Source organism: Phoxinus phoxinus, assembly GCF_949152265.1.
Source record: "Phoxinus phoxinus genome assembly, chromosome: 17".
Taxonomy (NCBI): Eukaryota; Metazoa; Chordata; class Actinopteri; order Cypriniformes; family Leuciscidae; genus Phoxinus; species Phoxinus phoxinus.
The window spans coordinates 21820504-21840153 of NC_136892.1; the positions used below are offsets into that span (position 1 = coordinate 21820504).

General features: G+C 38.6%; 1 protein-coding gene across 2 annotated transcripts in view; it reads left to right on the forward strand.

Moving 5' to 3' along the window:
- Positions 1-19650, forward strand: part of LOC306984849 (transmembrane protein 132C) — a 133203-nt gene that overhangs the window by 110139 nt on the left and 3414 nt on the right. For both annotated transcript variants that reach the window (XM_079586553.1, XM_079586554.1), the window contains exons 5-8: positions 4106-4249; positions 11618-11826; positions 16909-17176; positions 19167-19358. In XM_079586553.1, the coding sequence (XP_079442679.1) occupies positions 4106-4249; positions 11618-11826; positions 16909-17176; positions 19167-19358 (813 nt within the window). The remainder of the gene's footprint in view (positions 1-4105; positions 4250-11617; positions 11827-16908; positions 17177-19166; positions 19359-19650) is intronic.

Here is a 19650-nt window from a genome sequence, read left to right on the forward strand (position 1 = left end):
AATGCTTTTTTAATATGTTGGTATCTAGTTACCAAGCAGTAGAGGTTGTCTTGGTGGTGCAGTGGAAAGGTATTATTACTGAGATGCTGCTGAATACTGCTCCCTCCCTTTGTGTTTGGCATGATTCAAGGAGGACATGTTCCTGGAACAAGCTTCCTGTCATCTTATCACCAGAATTTGATCTTTGGGGCCGAGGTTAGGGCTTGGACAGCGTTCGTATGAATGAGAGTAGCTCATGTTTTAAGGGTAGCTAAGGGTTAGGGAATGTGTTTGGCCTATAATTGTTTGATAAGAATGTTGTTCCAGGACCAGCAAAAAAATCTTGATCCTGGAACAATTTCTACTTGGCTAAATCATGCTGTTTCTATGAACATGCAATGTCATGAATAATGCAGGAATGTTTCATTCTTTAGCAATGGTAGAGGAGATATCCATTTTATCCTCTGTTCATAATGGGTCTCGTAATTCCTAGAAAGAGTGCGTATTTAACCAAGCAGTGAGGTGGAGAGGCCTTGGATTATGGTTTGATGCGGAAACGGTATAACTGTGATTATCCTCGTGCTAGCGGCTGCTGATGGATGCTTGGCTGACCCAGTGGCTGTAATGTGTTCAACGGCAGCTAAGCGTTTGCTTCATCTCTTTGCGCTATTACTGAAATCAATAGCCATCTTCCTCTTTGCTCCCTGTTTGTCTGCACTGTTGTGCCATTTTATCAGAGGCTCTGTCAGCAAGACTCTCAGAGGCAAATAGGCTTCAGCCCTTGCTGCTGAAGAGCTGGGAGGACCTGCGGTCTTGAAAAGAAATACAGCCGTCGATCGATGGCTCTGTAATAGCATGTCTGCGGCATCACCCGGGAGGATCCACACGGGGTGCCAATGCATTCAGCGCTGCCTGTCCTTGAGCGTTAGACCCCGTGTGAGCCGGCGTTGGTCCACCACAAACTGAACCAATCACCTGTGCTGATATTAACCCTCCGTTCCCTGACCTGCAATACCTCTGTAGACCCTACAAATGCTGCCCAAAAAGTATAATGGCCTTTTATCGATTTACCTCCTCCTTTTTTCTCTCTTTTTCCCAAGATAGTGTGAAGCCATTTAAGAGTAAGTGTGTGTTGTAGAAGCACTGCCCTCCCATAGAGACGGTCTCTAGGAGAACGTACGCCAGCCCAGCCTGTTCTTGAAACCCAGCATCCACGCATAACTAACACTAATCAGTCAGCGGTCCAGGGAGCAATGTTTACCGACAAGGCAGGCAGCAGCGGATGACAAGACTGCATGAATAACACATTGTGCTTGGATTCATCGCCCTCCCTCTGGAACAGCAGCTCATAGGAGCTCCAGAGATGGGGTTGGGGGAAGGAGAGGGACGGTGTGTTTCAACAACTGGAGCATCATGATTGGGGGAGGACTGGGAGTGTAGGTGGATGTGAACTAGTGGTATATTAGTTCTGCTGGTTCTCATGCCACACACATCAGTCCTGCTGTCAGAGTAAATCTTCCTTCATTTTCGTTCTCCCTTAATGTCAAAAGCGTGAGAAAACTGTACTTTGCATTGTGGCGCTTGCCAAACACAACATCATGCCCATTAACATGGATTTTTATTTAATTTGTAGTATTGTTTTTTATATATAGCCTATATATATTATATGTATATATTTTTTTATATCTTTAATTTTTTATAAACTTAAAAAACATGTATGTGTATATATATATATCACAACATATTACAAACTATTTTACTTTTTTTAAATTAATTCAAGAAGTAGAGTGCTGTTAAAAAGTGTTTTTATTCATTTTTGTCAGGTCTTAACACATCACATTTTCTTCACAAGCCTGAAATAATTTAACACCGATTTATGGGACTTTCATATGACTGAACTGGATTAAGATTTGCTTCTTACTGTATGTGTATTTATAAATTTGGAGAGTCTATATTACTTTTTGGAACATTGGAAGGGTAGAGTACTGTAGTCCTTATGTACCTGTGCAAACATTCAAATACACATAATTCTGATGGTGGATAAAAAGTTACTTTTCTTTTTTTTAATAAAAGCGTTAGAATCTTTGGGTACAAGTTTCAAATATGAAACTTTTTTGTTGATATTTCCCTGAGCAAAAAAGTTGTTTTGTGTGTGTGCTTTTGCCATGTGAGTCAGACGGTAGAGGCTGGTATGTATTTCTCAAGGGTCAATGGATTTGACCTGTGTGGTTTAAAATTGTCCTCCCTCGCTGAACTGAACTCACCTTAGCTTTGTTTTTTTACAGAAAAAGTGCACCCATCCAAGTCTGTGGCATCACAATGAGAGGCTTTCCACCGCTTTGCCTGTTTTACTCTGGAATTCTGTTTTTAATTCCCTCCGTAATCTTCAAGCTTGACTGAAAATTACATTGTTCGGTTTTAACAGCCGGTGAATGGACACATTGAAAGACATTTGAAAGCACCTTGTCTGCCGAACACTGTCGCTGAGTTCTTTGAATTCCTCTGAGCGGGGAGTGAGTGAAAGGGAGAGAGCAAATTGTAAACACTTCACCCATCCCATCCCGTTGAATATTTATCAGAGTCATTTTCCTGGTCTTGATAAATTAATGTTTTGACAGCAAATCAAACACAGGTGATAACTCCCTGTCAAAATGTCTGAGCGTAAGGTTTGAATACCAAGCTTGTGCTGCTCAGACTACATTCATGTTGCACATTTACATAATTTCGAAATCAAGGGAAACGGCGTATTCAAATTCTACCTCAGAAGTAGACAGCACAGCCTGTGTTAGATAGAAAATAATGATCGGCTTAAACGCATAAAGGGAAAGAAAGGAAGTGGATCGTTTATCCTCACAATTGTGGTGCATTAAAGTGAAAATGATTGAAATAAGAATCAGCTGCCAAGTGAAGCCTGAAGTGGGATCAGCCTGGAGAAGAAAAAATAAAAAAAAGTAACAGAAGACCTCAGTCTTATTAACAAGCTTGAAATTTCATTATCCACAGTTCAGGATTAAATAATGTTATCTGTTTTCTCTAGAGGAAAATGGCGAGAGCTGTGACAAATAGAAGAAAAGACCCTATGATGAAGAACACAACCTTGGCAGAGGGCTTCTTTATTTTGGTTTATCCATCTCAAAGTGCCACATGGTTTATGATAAGGGCAGTTGTGAGCTGTCTCCTCACCCAGCCAGCAGGAAAAACACAAGTCAGACTTAACTGATCTAATTACCCATCCTTTGGTTGTTTAAACTGTAGATTGAACACATGGGTGTGCTTTAGATAAGATTATAAGATTTGCAGAATATGTTAATTAGCTGTAATTTCTCCATAATTACAGGATATTTCTGTGAAAATAAGATGTGGTTTTTTTCCGTCTGACGTTGTTATGTATATTTCAGGAACTTCCCACAGTGGTATTGATGTTCAAGCATCATTTGAATCATTACTACTGGTGCTACCTCAGGCAATCATCACTATTTATATTGCCCATACTGTACATACGGTTAAGGATCTGGGTTAGTACAATTATGTCAAATTGTTTATTATTAATCATTTAGCTTTTTTAATGCATTTATTTTATGGGTTATTGCTAGGGTGTTGCTATGTGGTTGCACAAATGTTCCGAGTAGTTTTAACATGTTTGATTCAAGGTGGTCTGCAGGATTTTTTTAGTCTCCTTTTTATCAAACAGGCAAAAACAGTATTAGTCTGATCAATTAAAAACAAAAAAATACATACATTTTAATTTTATATACTAAAAATATTGCATGGGAAATCACTCATATTTTCTTCTGACTATGTGTGAAAATATTTTTTCTTTCTTTTTGAAGCGGCTTCATAGTGAAATGTATTCCTGGGTGTGTTTTTCATGTGAATATTAACTAAGAGCGTATCAGTTTCATAAAAACAGGATGTGTTGTTTGGCTCTAAACAGACCTCTCCATCTCACTTCGAGACTCTCCAGAGCTGATGACTCTAATTGAATGATATGACTCACTGGGTTAATAGCGCGACTCAATGTTGGCGCTGAAGAGCTGGAGCTGACAGAATGACGAATTATCGTGAATAATTACTGGTGAATTTTCCTGAGTTAACGCAGTCTGATTGATCTGCCCTCTGTGTGCAGGAGACGGAGATCCTTAACACCGCTGTGCTCACTGGGAAGACTGTTGCCATGCCGGTGAAGGTGGTCACCGTTGGAACCGAAGGAACTGTGACCGATGTGACCGAGTCGGTGGAATGTCGCTCGACGGACGAGAACGTGGTTAAGGTGGGAAGGGACATGCACAGGTCACTTACATGAACAGGTCACTTGTGGAAAAAAACTACTTTCACCAGTTCACACTTACAAATAATCAGATTGTGTAAAAGTATGCGTATTTGGCGTGCTGTCCGAGGGGAGGGCTCCGAGCTCAGAATCTGGCCCGAACCCAGAGTACTCCCCACATATCTCTGGTTAGTATAGTAACCAGGCGAGGAACATAGGTGAGACGGATATGTATATATACACATAGGCATCTTCTAATTCTGATTGTATAGGCAATTTGAACGTGTTCCTCCTGCTTTTTGTTAATAAAACATCATGCATGAGCACTTTTAACTTTTTAACAATTGTTAATTTGACAATTATCAGACTTCAGACTCTCCATAGTTCATTTATTTTGTCCTTTTGTTAAACGTTTTTATACACCACATCACAAGGTCTCACTAATTTCTAATTTCTAAAACCATTTAGATCTGAATCATCTGAAAAAATTAGTTGTTGTTTTTATATACACACAGTAGCCTAGTGATCAAAAGTGATGTCCAGCATAGGAAAATTGACATCTTCACCCTTTATTTTTATATTATTAAAAATGTGTGAAAGATTTTGTATATACATTAGTAATTAGTAAGACCTTGAAGGTTGAAGAAGTTGAGGTGTGATTTACTGTAAAGCACTTTTGTATTTTAGATGATTTTCATCAAAAGACACAAGCTGGAAGAACCTGCAGACACACATGAGTATAATTTTGTTATCTGTTTAACAAAAGAACTGTTGGAGGGCACGCATAGTGTATTAAAACAGTTATATTATATTTGATTTAAAGCACTATACATTCCACCACTCTAAAGGAATGTCAGTTGTCAGTTGTTAAGCCAAAGGCGGAAAATCAAAGGGATGTTAAATTCAAGCTTTTCTGAACAAGCTGTGCCTTCCACTTTCTACCGTGTGGGAACAAATATGAGAGCATTTTATGAGGGAGAAAATGACAATGTGTGCAGATTTACTCCCTCCGGGTTTAATTATCTGATGAGCACCCCACACTGAAACACTGACCTCTGGAGAGGAATCCTTCTCCTTCCCCACCGTAGCTGACACACACATACACACACGGGTACTGGGGCCCTGGATTCAGAACATCTGAAGACACTTTGCCATTGTTTATTGTACATGTTTTGTCACTGATACGAACACCATGAATTGTAGTGTCAAAGGTCAAGTCACCTTTATTTATATAGGCCTAGTGCTTTATACAGTACAGATTGTTTCAAGGCAACTTTACAGTGATAATAGGAACATGATTCAATGATACAAACAGAGTTCATACAGTCCATGTACAGTACATCATAGTTGTACAGAGTTGTTTAGCAATCATAAACTAAAAAAACTTGTCATTGTTCAATGGAGAATGGCGAACGGCATCCACATGTGTGACCCGTGCTGGCAAAATGAGTCAAAATTAGTTATTGTTAAAATTCACATTCTCTATTAAAAAAAACTTAAAAATTATGTATGATTTGTTGTAATCAGGCAAAAACGAACACAAATTTCTAAATTTTGAGAAAAATAGTGTTAGATTTCTAAGGGTTCCAAAACAAAATCACCTAGCAACCATACCTTAAAATCCCTGGTAATAACACCAAATTTGCCACACACCAAGTCAAAACCCATATAGGAAAAATATATATTCAACTTTTTTTTTCCATGATACTACAATTGTTTGATTAACAATAATGTAACAGACATCCTATATATTAATACCTACTGTACCACACGGATCTAGTATAATGTTACACATCAGATGTTTTTCCCCAAAAGTTAACCAAATGTTCACTTAAGACATAACAGATAATGTTTGCGTAAATACTCGCCAAGACAGATATTTTGAAAAACTGTAATTCTGTGTATACGGTATGTGTATATCGGGGTCGCGCGCCGTCTGAGAGGTGTCAGTCGGCGCGAGTGGTGGATGTGTCAGTCAGCGCGAGTAAGATTTTGTTTACATCAGCATGAGTTTGAAAATCACATTTCATTGGTTCAGACTCATGACATAGAGAATTCGCTATGAATATTCATGAAGTTGGAATGCTGCGCTTTAACTTTTTTTTTTACTTTTAGTGGAAGCACCAGTCGTCGAGAAGTGAGCATTTGCCATGGACAAAGGAAAGATACTCCTCTCAGAACACGTACAAATAAAGATTATTTTATGTTTAAATACTATTTGGAGCATTAGGATCGCTAGACGAGGGCTTAATGAAGCCACATTTGTGTGAAAACCTCTAATTTACATTTTTCACTTGTTTTGCCTGTAGCTCAAAATTAGTCCGAGCGCATTCCGACTCATTTTGCCAGCACGGGTCACATATTTGTATTAACTTTGTTGCATGTGCAGCGTGTTTGGGATCGTTATCATGTCGGAAAATATACATTTGATCTCCAAACAGATCCTCCATGCTACATTGTGTTCAGCAGGATTCACAACATAAGTATTGGTCAATTTTCAAAGTGCCAGCAGTTTTGTAGATCCTTCTAACACCTGCTGAAGACATGCTCCCCAATGCCATTAAGTTTCCCCTGCCATGCTAAATGGCGCCATGCATGCATATTGGCATTAAAACACATTAGTCGTCTCCTACTAACATGCCTGACACCATTCAATGCTAGGTTGCTAAATTTTGACTTGTTGGACTCCAGATCACGGCTCCAATCTTCTACTCCAGTCTTTATTTTCTTTATCAAATGTAGGGTGTTTTTTTGGAGCAGATTAAACTATTAAATTGTTTCGTTACTGGTACACAACCTTTCAATCCAGCCTTTTACAGCCGTTGGCTTACAGTTCAAGATGTTCTGTGGACATTCTGTGACCATTCACATTCTGCACAAGAGCAATATTCAAAACCGATTTAGTCATTTTAAAACTATACTCCTTGGTTGCACAGCAGAGATTCTTCCATCTGGCCATTTTCATGAAAACCCACAAAATAACATCTAATAATATAGCTGCCACATAGTCATTTATTAAAGTATTGACTGGGAATAATGAGTACAACCTTGGTATGGCCACTTGGACAAGAATGACTTCCGTTTCATTGCGTCATGACAAATGATACAATTGAAACGTGGAACGCTGTACAGTATGACTTTCTTTGTGGAACACAAAAGGAAATGTTTAACTGAACGTCCGAGCTTTTCTTCTCCATACAATTGCTTACCAACCAGACCAACAATGGCAAATGTTAAACAAAATAACCCAGAACTATTTACCCAAGGTTTAAAGTCGACATGAAATCAAATGTGACCCTATTTACTTTGTTAGCGCATATTACTAGTCTTGTGGTGAACAATTAATCCGTGCAAATAAATACACATAGTAAAAATAGTTTGCCATGGTAATCTTTAATCAAATTCTGAAAAGTTACTTCCTGTCTGGAATTGCGTTCCTATTCTGATGACGTCAGTTTGACGGCTTGGGTTGAAAACGCTTAAACACTACCCTCAAACCGTTAGTCGGCTATGAGCAGAGATGGAGAGGAGGAGCGCTAAAGTAAAACCCTGCCTTCTGTTCAATATTCCCTTTCACTTGTACGTCACAACACTGGAGAAAAGTCGTTTGCAACTTCCGGTTCACGCGGACTTTAAAAAGACTCTAGGTTAACAATTTAAAAAAACCCTTGCCAGTGGCTATTTTACTGTGATCTTCTGCACAGACAGATATATGGACAGACTGAAAGAGTAACGAGAGAGGAAAATACAGAGACAGAAGTGAGGATAGTTATGGAGATGTTGTAGAGCTGGAGCAGATTCTTTTAGATGTGTGTTCATGCAAATGCGTGTGTCAAGGGAAGTGCGTTTCACTCAGTGTTTGAAAACCTACTTTAAAATTAAGGCTTGTTATTTTACAAGCTATTTATATTAAAGGTAGTTCAATTTCACTACAAAGGCGAAATGCAACACATTACACATTTATTTAAAATTGAGTTGAATCTCTTAGACTATATGATTTGTCCTTTTAGATATGGGTTTGGCTCAACTACACTCATAGGAAACAGTGTGTGGAAATTAGCTCCCCTTTAGTTACTGTTGCTATGTCCGACAAGCCACGCCGCTCTCACGCCACACCATGTTCTCACGCAGTGAAAAATACACCGCGGAGCAGAGAGGACACTGACAATGCGCTGACAGACAGGACAGACCAGGTTACTTTTGATATGAAACAAAGTCTCAACTTTCAAATTTGGTCATTTTTAAACAATAAATACCGTTTTGTGGCTCTTTAATGCGTCTGACAGATTGCTGTAGAGCCTCAGATAAAGCTGCTCGTAAACCGATCATTTCTTTCTTTTAGTTAATTTATAGCATCAAATAAACATGAATGAACAAAGGAATGTTGTTTTAACCCCAAGAAGACGTCAGTACACCAACGTTAATCTACTCTCCTGACTGCTTTGTCGGACAAAAATGGCGGATTCGACGGAATCAAGCTATTCTTCTGAAAACATAACATAAATGAGCAAACTACATTGAAGAAATATGACTGTGACTATTGATGGAGTGAAACAGTGTTAAATATATTTAGTGAAAATCTATATTTCAAATGGAAACCATTTTAAAATATTTTCTCAAATGAATCAGTGTTGTTTTTGTACCTGTTCAGTTAAAACAATTCAGATTCATTTGAATCCAACATTCATTTGATACAATATGACATGATATTATAATATATTATATTTATTTATTTAATTGAACCACAGTTCATTTGAATTAGACTTCATTTGAATGCATTTGATTGTTATCGGTTTGCTTAGCTAAAGTTACCGTGAAAATCGTTACTGTGAGCGACAAAAACAGCTGTCTTGTCGCAATTGGAAAAGCTACTCTGATTTGTACAACTGAAAACTGCAGTTAAGTTTGTAGCATATCTATTTTTTGCTATTTAATCCCAAACATTGTGTTCACCTTGCAGTGAACGTCTAGAGTTGCTCTAGAGGCACTCTGCTAATTATTTCAGTCAGACATGGACGGGCAGAAAGGGACAGCGCTTGCGTCATGCAACAAAGTCCAGTCTCTCTGTGTGCCTGTCTGAATGGGTCATTAAGTACCCAACTCTGTTCCCTACGGGGATCTTGACGTCCTCTGTAAGTGTCCCTCTATTCAGCAGTCTTAATGTTCCTGATTAATGCTCTACCATACCTGCTAGTTATGATGCCTACAGACACTCATGGGAAGGGCATGTTGCAGTGAAGTTAGATTGACCTCATGTACTCCACACACTGTCACCCTGTACACCCAGCAATACCCTTCATAGGCCACCAGAGCATATCTAAGGCTCGCTGGCTCTCAGACTGTTGTGGGAGATTTACAATCTGTAAGTAAGTAAGTGAAGAATACAATTGTCGATGTAAAACTGCAAATTGTTCCATTATGTCATTTATATGGGCAGATCCAGACAGTTTAACAGATTCGCTGCAGTTGTTTATTATTTTAAGCCTAGGCGTCATTTACTTTTAGTCACTTTTTACCCTAGTGGATTTGGTCCCCACTGTTTTATGAAATAGCTCACAGCAGGGATACATCTAACATTGACATGTGTTGTCCATGATCCATGTGTTTATCTAATTACATCCAAATTCCACCAGTGGCAGTTTAAGTTTCATAATTAAATATGTAAGTGCATTTGAGAACTTAAATTGGTCAGCAAAAATAATTGTTCATTCAAATCACAGTGTAACTCAGTATGCTATTAAATGTATTCATTTATTTAATTAATTATTTTTTACATTTTACTTTTGACTTGACTTAAAAAAAAATATTCTCTACTGCTGACCAAGTTAAATGCAAAGGATATTTATTTTTCAGTACAGTAAAAGATCATCTGTGCACAACCTAATTATTTTACACTCGAACAAAATGTCAAGGTTAATCTTTTATGTGACTTATGTGACATTTATTTTGAAATAGTGTACAATTTAAAATAACTGGATTCTATATTAATATATTTTAAAATGTAATTTATTCTTGTGATGGAAAAGCTGAATTTATAGCAGTCATTACTCCAGTCTTCAGTGTGATCCTTCAGAAATCATTCTAATATGCTGATTTGGTGATCAAGGCACAAACATTCGTCATCCTACATCTACATTCTATGGGATTTTGAAACCTGTTTAATTCCAAGTGTGGTCCACAACAGAAAAACTGTTCGAAAATTAGAAAGCAACTTCAGTCGTGTAACTGGAACCATCCTAAACAACCTTGTCATTTATGTAATGTATGTATTTGGCATTTATGTTAAATCCAACTTTCCATAATTCTGTCATAAAAGTCAATGCTATTTTGAGTTCACAGATATAATTATGTTGTAGCCGTTGTCACAAAATGACTTTTTCATTTGGGTTCAGTGCACGCTGCATAATGGTTACTGAAAACTCAAGTTAAATAAATGCACCACTAACTTGATGTCACAAACTGAGAAGCAGTCTTAAACTTCATTGGAAAGTGGTCTTTCTTTGAGTTCAGATTTTCTGTTTGTCTATTCAAAAAGAAAAGTTGGAGTTTATATATTTATATATTTCCTGAGATACTTGAGCAGTCACCAAATGAGGACTTGAAAGGTTGGCTACTGGTTGCTGCTGCTAAATAGCAGTCTGGTATTGAGATGTAACAAGTATGATGCTCTAGAAAATGGCACAACATTAGGGAAATCTCACAAACAACTGACACTCTTGTCATCTGGGATTTTGAGCTGATGGGCAGCTGCCCAGAAACCAAGCCATGCCATTGGTCCACTTCCACATCTGTTGTTATCAAAGAAGCCCTCAGGTTGATTGGATGACATACGATTTTATCTGCCAGGTATCATAAGCATTGGCTAAGAGCAATAGATGTTCTGCAAATGAATTACTTTGCTGCTGTAGAAAGACTTGACCACTCAGCTTTTTTCTGTCTTCTTCCGTATCTCCATCTGCTTAGCTCCTTTCAACCCCAAAGCCTGAGAAATATAGACATCCAAACACTCTCATTATCAACGACAACGACTCCCCCACTGACTGTAGTCAGAAATAAATACTTGGACAGGCCAGTCAAAGCCTGTCCAATCTCTCATCTTCCTCATTAAAGTGCAGAATGAAAGCGAATAACAGCGGCACAAAACACACAAAGGCCAGACTGTTTTTCACATATTGCGCTGATTAGCACAAGAAGAGGCCTAATTTTTTTTTTGCGCTTTCAAAATTTGAAACGGTCGCCAGGAAATTGGAGCGAAAAGTAGGCTGATACCTCGGCCAGAGCTGCAATTTTCTTTAATTTAGTGCGTTTTGAATACAGTGCTGCTTGAATGCTTTGTTTGTCTGCTGTCTGATTTGTATTTCTCCTTCTTAGGTGTCCGAAAGGTGCGATTATGTGTACGTCAACGGCAAGGAGACGCGTGGGAGAGTGCGGATGATGGTGAACTTCACATACAGTTACCTCAGCGCTCAGCTGGAGGTGAGCGTGTGGATGCCTCGACTCCCCCTGCAGATCGAGATGTCTGATCCAGAGCTCAGCCAAATCAGGGGCTGGAGAGTTCCTATAGATGCTGCCAACCAGAGGTTAGCGACGCTTTTGACCTTATTTACACTCCTGGTCCTGATGCCCAATTCCGATTGGTTGACTATATCTGATTTTTTTTGACAACCAGTTTACATCATCTTTTAAAAGTGACCCATATCTGCATTTACACTATACACTTAGCGAAACAACCCTAGTAGACATACTGGCAAAGAAAAGCTAGGCCGAAAAGGAAATAAAAATGGCGCAATTTGCAATGGACGCCAACAAAATGATAATACAAGCTTTTGCTTTCCGCACCATCTTTAAAGGTCAGCAAAACTTTGGTCTCTTAATGTCGAGAAAAAATAGGAGAGCCCTTGTTGCAGCCTTGGCATTGAAAAGAGTCGTGTGATTGCGGTTGGTGTCCACCTGAGTTGACGTCATTCACCACCGTTGTTTTTTCAGTGGCGTACGACTCGCATTGAGGGGAATATCCGATCTGTCCGCCGCTTTACGTATCCCAAGGCGTTCCCAGGCCAATGTGGAGATATAATCTCTCCACCTAGTCCTCGGTCTTCCCCGAGGCCTCCTCCCAGCTGGACGTGCCTGAAACACGTCCCTAGGGAGGCACCCAAGGGGCATCCTAACCAGATGCCCGAACCACCTCAACTGGCTCATTTCGACGCAAAGAAGCAGTGGCTCTTTAAAACTCTCTCTCGAGTTCCAATTCATATTCAATGCAATAATTCAATTTATATCAGATTTATTTCCTCGTATAAATTAAGCCTGAAACTGATCTGAGAATATCTGAATCCAAGCGCTTTTTTCCTGCTTACACGTTCGTGGGTCATATCCGATCTCTGCCACTTAAGAGGGAAAAAATCGCAATTGGTTCACTTGAACAATGTAATGTAAATCCACCCTTTGTTTCAAGGAATCACATTTTCCTTTTATATTTTGAGATAAGAGTCTGTTGTACTAAAACCCTCTCCAGAACTTTCTGATTAAACAGTTGACACTATTATTTCTAATACCTTACTAATATGAATACCATAATATAGCCTAAAGTTCACAGTAAAGAGTGGAAAAGTCTACCCTGCATCATTCCTTATTTTTTGTAGTTCCTTCAGCTCTGCATTTCTCTCCTGAAGTGTATTTTTAAATGCCTATTTTAATTCAGAGATTATTATATAACTTCTATAAATTATAATTGAGATGAAAAGAGCCTGGAAACCATATTCTATCAAGTGTTATAATCTTTAACTGAGCAGAAAATATCCTGCACAACCCACACATTATGCAATATGGTTCTGCTGGTAATTTGAAAACTTAACCATTTTTTACATTTACTTTGAAGGGGTGGTATAATGCCCTTTTCACAAAATGTAAAATATGTATTTGATGCCCCCAGGGTGTGTATGTGAAGTTTTAGCTCAAAATACCCCACAGATATTTTTATATAGCATGTTAAAGTTGTCACTTTTTGAGGGTGAGCAAAAACGCACCGTTTTGTGTCTGTTCCTTTAAATGCAAATGAGCTGCTGCTCGCGGCACAGAGGGTGGAGCTTCAACAGCTTGAGTGATTTTACCTCACACAGACATGCAATCAAAATTTCAAAAACTTTTAGCCTTTTATGTTCAAACTGGAGTCAGATGATGTAAACAGAGTCAATGATGAGAGACTCAAGAAGAAGTAACAACATGTAGAAGCAACAGGACATTTCTGAATGGTTAGTTGATGCATTTATGTAGCTGATGTGTAGTTATCTTCTAGTCATTGATTAGCATATTCTGTCTTGATAATCTATAAATCGTTTTCAGGGGGCGGTGTTTATGTAAATTCTAGGGTTGGTGATGTCACTAACCCAGGAGGAATGTCGTGTAGTCCCTACCAGCCATTTGTTGTAGTCCTTAAAAAGCAATTTCTTTAAAAGCAAATATCTCACTTTGCTTTGAACTTTGAGCATTGCAACTTTGCAGATGTTGTTTATGCTCAAAGAGCAACATTACACACTAACTAAAGTTAAAAAAATTTAAATCATAATCAACCACCCCTTTAATAAATCTCTCAATAATGCACAGCGCCCATAATGTTCCAGCTCACCTGCCCAGTCTCTATCAACCCTCCCCTCAGCTGTTTTCATGCTCTGTTGTTTCTTGGTAACACCAGATATGTAGCGGAGCTCCCTCCGGATCGCATGATGGAGGTGCGGGGAGGATGCGGACGCTGACTTTTTAATTACCGCTGGGTCGTCTTCAGGCACCCACCTGCCTCTGACGCGCTAGCATCAGACAATATGCAGGTTAATGTTGCCGTGCGCTGCGGATATCCACAAGATAATTTTTAATTACTCTTCCACCAGAAACAATCCTACCGGATTGACTCATGCATGATAAGTGAGAAGAGGATGACGGAAGACAGATGGAATTGAGCAGTAGAAAACTTGTGAGGCATTGATGCGTCTGAGGAATAAATGTGGCTATAAGTTGTTTGGTTGTCATCAGTAATGTATGGTGGTCAGGAATCGAATCTGTGGATTGCACACTGATCGCTTTTCCATTACGAAGATACAAATGTGTTCTCTGACCAAACCTCCTCTTGAACCAGTCCATCAGGAATTTCATCATTCTGAGCTTTCTCTATAACAAAAATGGCTTTTTGAGTGAACTGAGAAAGTTTAGCACTCAATATTTCTTACTGGCCATGAAACTGTATTTGACATTATTTTTATTTAAAATATTTATTTTTGTCCTTGTGACAGAATTTTTCATGCATATTAGCAAAATCCTTTAAGGCAAGTTCACTCGGCGGCCATCTTCGCAATGCCCCTGGGCAGCTCTTTCCTATGCAAGAAAATTAGACATGCAATAGACATGCAAATCCAGCCCCTATCTACTTGAAGGAGGAAAGACTCGCAGCATCATTTTCAACTTGGTATCGATGGTTCCATGAAGAACATTTAACACTCATTGAACCTTTCCATTCACTGCACACAAAAAAAACTTTTGGAAAATGTATTTTTAAGAGTGAAGTCGCAGCTTCAGACGTCACAGCCATGAATCGTTGGCTGAACATCTGATCCACAAGGCACATAAAATGGGAAACACATTTTGAAGTTGTCATCTGATTGAATTCTCCAGGTTTTCCGGGAGGAGCGTGTGTTGCGTTCTTTAACGGTCCACCTGGAAACAAAGCCGTCGTGATGCCAAACCCCCTCATGGAAGAAGAAAGCCGTCGTTTACAACAGTGACCATGTGCGCTTATAAGGGTCAACTAGACACTGGACTTTCAAAAGTATGTGAAGTTTGCTGCACCATTGTAGCAGTAAACTTGCACAGCGTTCTTGAATGAATAAACATGACGCGGAACTAAACAAACTGTGATTTGTTGCTTTATATGACAGTCAGACGTCCTCTTGGGTGCTCCTTGGCCAATGAAAGCTGCGATGTCCAGACCTTCTGCCGTCAGTCTGAAGTCTGGCTACGTGAAACTACTCCAAATCTAAAAAAAAAATCCTTGATGATATTTTGAAGAAATTCTTTGTGTTTTTTGGGGATTTTTTACAATGAAAGTCAATGGGATCCAGTGTTGTTTTGGACTTTCAAAATAACTTAATTTATGTTCCACAAAAAAAAGCAAGTCATGCAGGTTTAGAATGACATAAGGGAATATATTATGAAGAGTTTTCATTTATAGGTGAGCTGTCCCTTTAAGATAATGGCCAGCTGGTGTGTTGTATTCATCAAAAAGCCACTATTTACTCACATTCGTGTTGAACATTTGGCACCCTGGCTGTATCATATGTGCCCTTGGTCCGAGGTCATGTCTGTCTCAGGTAGCATTTTGATTACCTCTGTGAGAGCGGCAGACATGTGGTTTTGTTGTAAGACTGGAGCTCATTACTCCTGAGACCTCCTGTGACCTGACATTCCTCAGCTGAGTGCCGCCTGCCCTGTTTATACACCTGTGTTCTGTAAATGTCATACTGTTTCTGCCATTGGTCAGGCGTCGTTGCGTAAATGTCTAAAGGAGCGTGGCCTCCCCACCGGTCAGAGCCACTGTGTTAACCTGCCACTGCTGTTGTTTTTTTATTTTGGATGGTTTAACTCATTAAAAATAATGGAACAGTCAGAGCTGCCCCGCCATTCACCTGGTCTGGACTTTTTGTTTTAGGAGAGGAAATGCATTAATGTAATGTGAATAGGGTTCATGTTTACAGCCTTTTAAAGCAACTCGCCCCTTTACAAGAGGTTGAGCATCACTGCTCTACACACACACACACACACACACACACACACACACACACACACACACGTTGGGTTTCCATGTTTTATGGGGACATTCCATACACCGAAATGAAAATTCTGGGCCGAAATCGAAAATTCAGGATGCACTTGGCTGAAAACCGAAAATAAATAAATAATTAATAATCAATTAATTAATCAAACTTATTTAATAATTAACACTCAAATAGTTAAACTGATTTGAACAAACACTTAAATTGCACATCAAGCAGGTTTTATATCAACTTTTTAATAACAGAATTGTTTCTACTCTACTAATTGTTTGTTTGGTGAAATAGAAACATTTAAATGACAATAAAATGAAATAACTTGTTTTCATGACAGATTTGGCCATTCAAACACATTAAATAATGAAGACCACTAAAAGGTTAAGTAAAAATATAATGAATGTGTAAATACAGTGCATATATTTACCAAAAATACTATTCTCTAGAGTTATTTGAGTTTATGGACATTGAATAGCTTGTTTTGAGGTAAATGTAAGCTTTAGTGAGTGTATAGCCTACAGGCTGTTTTATTGATTTATCATTACCATTTAAAATCAAGAAAATAATATTGTCAATCCAGAGTTCTGGTATTTCCATACTTATGGGGACATTTACCAGGACCACACACACAGAAGATTTTTAATGTATAGCATCTTTGTTTCTAACCATTTAATGTCGTTATTTATTTATTTTTCCACTTGATTTGAATATAATTGTATGTTTCTCTGTTATATATGAACATTTTTAACTTTTTAATTTTATGGATTTTAAATGAGTTGATTGTACTCGAATTGAATTGAATTGAGAATGGGATGTAACACTTAATATTGGTTGCTGTCTTTACCACAGGTCTGGGGAAGATGATGGGGATGAAGGAGCCAAGAAGGATCGTAGCTGTGGTCCACAGTACCAGAGCACCACCGTCCGTGTCCTCACACACTTTGAGGCCGAGCCAGAGGAGTGGCAGGGCCAGTCAGACTTCCTCTTGGGGAGTGATTGGCAGGTGGACGTGACAGAGCTGGTGAGGGAATCATTAAGGGTGGGGGATGAACGCGTGGCCAAGCTGTCAGAGGAACAGGTCCTGATCGGTCTGAACACTGGCACCACCAAAGTTCAGGTGAGAGACAGGAAGAAAATATTTGACCCGGGACCACAAAACCAGTCACATGGGTGCTTTTTTCTGAATAAATACGCTTTCCATTGATATATGGTTCGTTAGGATAGGACAATATTTGGCCGAGATACAACTATTTGAAAATCTGGAATCTGAGGGTGCAAAAAACAAAACATTTAGAAAATCGCCTTTAAAGTTGTTCATTTATGTTCGGGATTGTGCTGCATTCACTCACAAAAATAAATGTTTTATATATTTATGATAGGAAATGTACAAAATATCTTCATGGATCATGATATTTACTTAATATCCTAATGATTTTTAGCATAAAAGAAAAATCTATCATTTTGACCCATACAATGTATTGTTGGCTACTTGTGACTGGTTTTGTGATCCAGGGTCACATATGTGTGATCTTATCTCTAAAAGAGTACCATCATGTACCATAAAACGAAAACCTACACTGTACAAAAAAAAAAAAAGATGTGTGTGAAAGTGGCTGTATGCATTACTACAATAATCCAATAATCTTTGGATTTTCAGCATTATTCAATTTTGATCCATGATTAATTTGTTATAGCGAATTATGTAATTTCCTCAACACACCATGACCAGAGCTGATCATGTTGGAGGAACAAAACTGACAGTTACAGCTGACTAAGCCGCAGTTCCTTTGTGTTTATACTGCATGAATAAAATCTCAGGACGTTCTTGTTTTCATTGGAAAAGCCAGGCTGTCATTTGTCAATCTCTCCATGCGGATGAGAGGTGAATCAGTCCAAGTTGTGATGTGACAGGTGTACGCTGTCAGACGAGAAATAGACAGCATCTCTCACTCTGTCACAGCTTGTGTGCTGTCTTATCTGCACATCTCACAGCTCCGATCACAAACTATAATCTCCTTTATTAAGACCGACTAATTAAGTGTTGGTATGTAAAAATCTCACATTTTTTTCTTATAGATGTCACATATACTTCCACACATAATACACCTGCTTGTTGAGCTGAAAGTGCCTTTAGAGTGCTATCTGACAGCAAAAGAAATACGGCAGAGCTATATGTCGAGAGCGCTTCTTCGATTTGATCCATTTGCTGAAAATTAAAATCAGATAAAAAGCCCAGTAATGGTGGGATGGAATACGTGGAGTCTGAAAAGTAGTGCTGCTTAATAGATCAGCATCCCTGAAATCAAAAACCCAGCACTTAGCCATGGCCAAATTACCAATTGTCTGCCTTGCTATTAGACCAAACTCACAAATACATTTCAAAAGGGGCCCACCTATGTGTGCAGTTCATTAAAACTAAATTGAATGACTAATTCATTGCAATTAGAAGAGGGCAAATACGTGTGGTTTCAAAAAAAAAAGAGCAAAGTAGACTATTTGGAAGAAAAGATTTGGTGAAGTAGCGTAGCAAGCACTAACTTAAAGTAGAGCACTGGGGCAGCGTCTTATGCAATATTTGGTAAGGCCCGAGGCTCCCCTTGATTATTCTTATTTTATGTCTAATTAATAAATCTCTTAATTCAAATGGAAAATTAGCAATGCGCTCGGAATAAGAGAGGAATATAAAAACAGAATAAGAATAATTTCTCTACCTAAGCATGGCTGCATTTTAGATTGGAAAACGGTTTGCAAATGATGGTGAGAAGCAAGTGCAAGTGACAGAGGAAGTCCCACTTACAGATCGGAAGTAAATGGCTTCTGACACTTCATTATAACATAATGAATGTGGAAATATGGAGGTGGCTGCTTTGCTATTAATTGATCCAGATTAGAAGTCTTCTCATCACTTTTCATATCGAAGTCATTTCCTTGCCTGTGCATCAGATATTGCCATATGGCAGAGGGCGGACAGCTGCCACTTAGATTTTTTAAATGTACACAGCCTACTCGTTTTGTCATGTCACTAAGTTTGTATGAGAAACTAGGAGAGAATTTTTGTTGTTGTTTTACAATGTTATCCGAAGCATTTCTGTCTGTGCTTTTGCCAGGTGATGTCTCCATTGTCAGACTCGGTTCTGGCTGAGAGGATGATCCGGGTTCTGGATGATAAAGTCAGTATAACAGAGCTGGGTGTGCAGCTGGTCTCTGGCCTTTCCCTGAACCTCCAGCTCAGCCCAGGAAGCAACAGGGCCATCGTTGCCACAGCTACCACACAGGAGACCATGCACAATGCTAATCAGGTAGTGTAATTAAACTATTTAATTACATTTAAATAATAATATAATTTGTTATTATTATAATTTATTGGATATTATCATTGTTTTTATTAGCGATTAATTATTATCAATAGATTGAACAATAAATGTATTGATTATTTCTTTATATTTTATTCATTCATTCATTCATTTAGCTAATCAATTGGTTTCTATTTCTAAATCCTGGGTAACTCCTTCCTCTTTGAAATAAATCGGAAATGTTCAGGTTTTTAGGTCACAATATTGCATACTTCCATGTCCATTTCTCAGAAATGTA